The sequence below is a fragment of the Juglans regia genome, chromosome 11 (genome assembly GCF_001411555.2).
Source record: "Juglans regia cultivar Chandler chromosome 11, Walnut 2.0, whole genome shotgun sequence".
Classification (NCBI taxonomy): domain Eukaryota; kingdom Viridiplantae; phylum Streptophyta; class Magnoliopsida; order Fagales; family Juglandaceae; genus Juglans; species Juglans regia.
In genome coordinates this window covers 24,042,410-24,048,393 of record NC_049911.1, presented here as the reverse complement: position 1 = coordinate 24,048,393, position 5,984 = coordinate 24,042,410, and the positions used below count along the sequence as shown (strand labels likewise).

The 5,984-nt window shown below is 34.6% G+C and overlaps 1 protein-coding gene across 1 annotated transcript; it reads left to right on the top strand.

The window, feature by feature from the left end:
• The first annotated feature begins 1,877 nt into the window (after positions 1–1,877).
• On the top strand, positions 1,878–5,394 carry LOC109002251 (zinc finger protein GAI-ASSOCIATED FACTOR 1-like). The gene is made up of 3 exons (XM_018979915.2): positions 1,878–2,347; positions 3,095–3,491; positions 3,911–5,394. Exons 1-3 carry the CDS (start codon positions 2,143–2,145, stop codon positions 4,995–4,997), a joined length of 1,689 nt encoding a protein of 562 aa, XP_018835460.1. The 5' UTR covers positions 1,878–2,142; the 3' UTR covers positions 4,998–5,394.
• Positions 5,395–5,984: the final 590 nt, after the last annotated feature.

Genomic DNA, 5,984 nt, shown 5'->3' with positions numbered 1-5,984 from the left:
ATAAAGGTAACATCATCTTTCTATGTCTTTGCTTAATTAGTTTTAAGATTTATGTAGCGATATTCACTTGTTTGGTTCCTACAATGGATCATATATATAAGACAATAAGATTCGGCACTGTTTATATTAACAGATATATATATATATATGCATATAATATGCAGCTTATATAATTGTCTGATTTGTGCAAAAAATGATTTTCATACTGATTAATTTATATTAATTGCTTAATAAATGCCAGTATATATTGATCTAACTAGCTAGTATTACAACGACTAATTTAAAAAATAAAAAATAAAACTGAGAAATAAAATGATCAATAAAAGGCTTGAATTATGATTGGATGAATGCCAAAATGACTAATACTGCAGAAGCTAATTAGAAATTAATTACCTTCCTTTGAATTATACACGACGTTCTAGCTTCACACACACACACATAGTACTACATGATAAATAGAATCCAAGAGTACTCAAAACTCCTTTAAAAAGCCTCAAAGTTTACATAAATAGATGCCGATGCTAATATAATTAATAACGTACTCAGTTATTAATTTGAGAGAGAATTAATATTCATGAGTACTTATATTATTATATACTCCGAATGAAAGTAGACCTAATTAAAATGGCAAATTATAATCATTATGAATAAGACATTATATATTGAATTGCAATGATTAGTGAAAAGAAATTACTCAAAAAGAAAAAAAAGCGAATGCAATAATTATATATTTATTTATTTTCTATTCTATAGAGCGCCAACTCTTTATAAACTAATTATTTCTTAAAAAGTGGTTGCATCCTATGCTAGCTTTTACCGTGAAAGCATGATGATCAGTGGCGTCATTTCACTAAAAAGGCTGGCGCGCGGCTGCTAGCTGTGAAGGCGTTGGTTATTACCTCGTTTGTTTTTAAAGATGAAATAAGATAAGATGAGTTAATATTAAAATTAAAAAGTTAAATAAAATATTATTAAAATATATTTTTTAATATTATTTTTATTTTGAAATTTAAAAATTTTAAATTGTTTATTTTATTTTAAAAATTAAAAAAATTATAATAATTAAATAAAATGAGATAAAATAAAATAAAATGAGATATTTTTTTAAGACAAACGAGACCGCTAGCCTAGCTTTTGACCTAGTTACTTAATTAGTACGTACTTGAGTAAGCTATGTTTAATCTTGCTGTGTTTCTCCTGATTGTATTATATATATATATATATATATATATATATGTTTAGCCATTATTAATGAGTTAAAGATATTATATATAAGTTCCTTCATTGCCAAGACATCAAGTGTACGTACAGGCTAACTTTGGCTTCATATTTAATTCCCCTATCCTTTCGATTTCCTAATCTATTCTTTATGAGTAATGTTAGAGAGAAGCAACTATAGTAGTGTACATTTTATACTCACTGCATGATTATTTCTAGTTGATTATTTTCAACACTTACTTAGAGAGATGTGTGGTCTAGATGATGCCACATCATGTGTATAAAATGGATGCTCCTAATAATGACTTCTATCTATATTTATTCATTCTTTATATATGAATTTTACCTAAAGGCCGCATGTACTGATGTACTTGCTAGTTTATTGATAATCCAGTTGAAGTTCTGCTAATATTTATCAACAGATTTATAATGACACCCAGCTTCCCTGCATATATAATAGATGCAGATAAAAAATTTAAAAAAATGGAAAAAAATAATTAATATATTGAAAAAGAATAAAGAAAATTAGGTGAAATGGAATGGCCAAGATCAATATTATATATGATATATAATAATTAACCAAGAAGTTGGGGGTATTTGCTAAGCGATTGTCTCTTATGAATACTATATATAATGCTTATATAAGGCCAAAGAAGACCAGGTTCCAATGGTACTCTTGTGGCAGCAATAGTTCATGACTTCAACTTCTTCACTAGAAATGAAGGAGAATTCTCTGGTTTTTGTCTTCCTCTTATGAAAGAAAACTCCTGATTTTGTGTTAACCAAAAAACAAGCCGTTCCTTTTAGTAAGAGCGCCGGCAACAAGAAAGGAATTAGAAAGAAACAAAGGAGTGTTTGGAAAGGAAGAAAAAAATAAAAAAGAAAGAACAGGAAGACAAGTATCAATCTTCTGATCCCTTTCGAATGTCAAATATTACAGGTGATGAAGGGAGTTTCTCTTCAGGAAATACTGGGGATCAGGAAAATCAGCTTCAACAAAACTTCCATGGCTCAAGCTCAGGACGACCCTCCGGTGTCTCTAACAGCAATAGCTCCACCTCCCAACAGCAGCAGCAACAACAACAACAACAGCCAGTTAAGAAGAAAAGGAATCTTCCAGGAACTCCAGGCAAATTCAACCACCCACGAATCTTAGTCATGTTTTTCCTGTTAAAACATCTAGCGATCGAGCTAGCTGGTTCCTTAGGTTAAATATTGAACTTTGTAATCCCGAAAGAAGTTTTGCTGAAGTTAATTTTGAAATTAAATCACGTAAATTCTCTTGGCATGCATTAATTACGTTCTTGAACATATATAAGAGGCGATTTTACCACTGAATTTTACATGTTTCAGTAGTCATGTTTGAGCATACACGTTAAGAGGTATATGATTTAGGTCAAGAGAATTACAAAGAAATTTTTTTATAAATCATGAGGTTATCTTCTCGAAAAATATTAAAGCTGATAGCCATATTTGTCGAAAGAATAATTATTATGATAAAAGTTCAATTATTGCCTAGAGATCAGATTACAATAATTGTTGACAACTGTTAGCTAGCTTGATTGCATTTTGTATCTCTCTCTTTTTGCCTCTAACTGTTGTGGGTGCTATGGGGTCATGATGGAATCAATAGTACTATAGATGGAATGATATTTATGAAACTCCGACTTACATAATATATATGGATGACATTTTTCTTCTCTATAAATGATTATTTCTAATATTTCATCCTCTCACTTAGAGAATTAGCAATCTAGCTAGCTTATAATATCGATCGTTCCTGGCCTTGTGGATGATCAATTCGACAAGGCTATATATATATATATATATATATATATATATATATGCTAATTATGGAATTTTTATGGATTAATAGATCCAAATGCTGAAGTTATTGCTCTATCACCAACAACACTAATGGCAACAAACAGGTTTGTATGTGAGATTTGCAATAAAGGGTTCCAGAGGGACCAAAACCTGCAGTTGCACCGAAGAGGTCATAATCTTCCATGGAAGCTCAAGCAAAGAACGAGCACCGAGATCAGGAAACGGGTCTACATATGCCCTGAGCCCACATGTGTCCACAACAAACCTGCTCGTGCACTAGGAGACCTTACAGGCATTAAAAAACACTACAGCCGGAAACATGGAGAAAAGAAATGGAAATGTGACAAGTGCTCAAAGAAATATGCTGTGCAATCGGATTGGAAGGCTCATCAAAAGAGCTGTGGTACTAGGGAATACAAATGTGATTGTGGAACCATCTTCTCCAGGTTCTCATTTGATATTTAATTTCCTCAAGTGCATATATAGAGTACTAAACATATAAAAGTACTTCATCTGCATGGAATTTTGATTAATTAAGTATTTTTTGTGGGTTAATATATTTCTAAGTTCGCAGAGCCTGTTGAAAATCTGCCCCAATTGGTAATATATAAATGGGCTGTTTTCACTTAGGTTAAATTATCACAGTATTTCAAACTTTCCAATTAAAGGAAATAATTTAGAAATGGCCGACAAATTGATGGGGTACTCTTTTAGATACCCTTTTTGGTGCTTCTTTTTATGGTGCAAGTTTTGAATTTTTTCTTCTCATACAAATATTATAGTCTACTGTACTTAATTATTCGAATTAAGGTTTTTAAACTAGCAACCAAAACCTAATGCAGCTCACTTCTTCGTGTGCGTGCAGAAGAGATAGTTTTATCACCCACAGGGCCTTTTGTGATGCATTAGCGGAAGAAAACAACAAAGTAAATCAGGGACTGATGAATAATGTCGGATCAAACTTTCAGACACAAATGCAGGAGCTTATGTCATCCATGCCCATGAATACAACCACCAATGCATCCATTGGAACATCCGAATTCAACAATTTAGACCCCAAGAACCCCCTTAACTCCCTCCCTCAAGAACCAGTCCCAATGCCTTTCAAACCTATGAACATGACAGGAGGCATGTTCTCAACCAGCTCCGGTACTCTCTTTGGTGGTCCAAGAACCTCCTCTTCATCAAGCCTTCAGCTCAGTTCCAACAGCTCCTCTGGCTTGAATTACCTACATGACAGCAAAAATGGTTGCAAAATATCCGGGTCTGCTCACATGTCAGCAACAGCTTTATTACAGAAAGCAGCCCAAATGGGTGCCACTGCAAGCAACACTATAAACTCTCCCATGATGCAAAAGAGCTTTGTTAGTAGCATGGCTGGTCCTGACCAGCTTTCTTCGATTAGACCACCATACACAGGTAACGTTCAGCAGCTTAACTCCTCATATGATCACTTCCGACCACAGCCTGATCATCAATCAAACATGGCTGGGATAAATGGCGGTGAATTCACCAATCAGCTTTTGCAGAAAGGCCCTCATGAAGATATCTCACAGATTTTTGATGCTATTGGTGGCTCTACAATACAAAATATGGTGTTTAGCCAAATGCTCATGGGAGGTGATCAAAACCAAGGCTTCATCAAGAACAAGGAACAAGAGGAAAGTGGTAGTTCTAGTTTGATACATGGGAGAACTACGGTGGCTCCGGATAGGAACACGACAGTGCCGTCAAGCTTTGGAGGAAGTGCAGCACGAAATAGTATGACACTTGATCTAATCTTGGGGATTGGAGGGTCAAGGCCTGTGATCAGTTGGCAAGAACAGCAGCAGCAGCAGCAGCAGCAACAACAACAACAAAGGTTGGAATTGGAGGAAATGATCGAGCCAGCCAAGGTTGCCAATTATGATACCTTTCCAGCAATAAATCCCACGTGGGGATTTAGGGATTGAAAGCTGTCATTTGGTATATATGTTTGGAGGTTTGATCTGTAGGAGTGGAGCCCTGATTAGAGGAAAAACATGCGGGTTTCTTTCACATTTTGATTGGCCATGAGCCGTACGTAGTAATCTAAAGGGCACCTAATGGGTTATGATTTGGCCATAGTACTCAACTTAGCCATCGTCACACCTGAGCCTCAGTACTCTTGAACTCTATGTGGCTCTCCAGCACGTACGATCCAACTAGATGGCTCTTTTTTCTTGTATCTTGATTAATATGCTTGTTTGTGATCTGGCTTCAAAAAGAAAAAGGAAAACATGAATTCCATCGCTACAACGCTTAATTGAATGGTCCTAGCTTGAGTGTGCTTAGGGGAATGACTAACTAAGAAAAGGCCGGTGAGTTCTAGCGGGCATCATGTAAAACGATATTCAGTACCATGTTGAATGAATGATTTACAAAAACTAGTCACTAGATCAGCACGGGCAAACGTGAATATGTTTTGAATCTCTCTCTCTTTTTTTTTTTTGGCAAGTGCTCTATGCATGATAATCATAAACCGTAGCATGCAGCCTTTAATTTTGATTCTTTTTGAAGACTTTCCACTCCTAATTTTACTTTTCATGAAGCACTTAAATCTAATAATTAATTAGTTAATAGGCTAGCTAGGCGTTTCGTAAATGATAAATAATCTTAAATTTTTGGACATTTTCCGCCACTAGGATATTGCATTAATATTGGACTGATCATCTGAGGATGTCACTTTCTTATATGCTTTAATTTGCTCGAAGCTAAAAAAGAAGATCAAAGAACAACATAAAGAAGAAGATGTACAAGAAGATATATACCATGAGTTACGCGCAACTCCTTATATTTTAGAAAATTATTTGCACAAGCTTGTTTTTTTAAATAAAACTAACTAATTAAAAAATAGAAAACGCCCCAGATTAATGTTCAGGTGGGGAATACCTTTGGAACCGCTTTGTTGGTTTGCATTC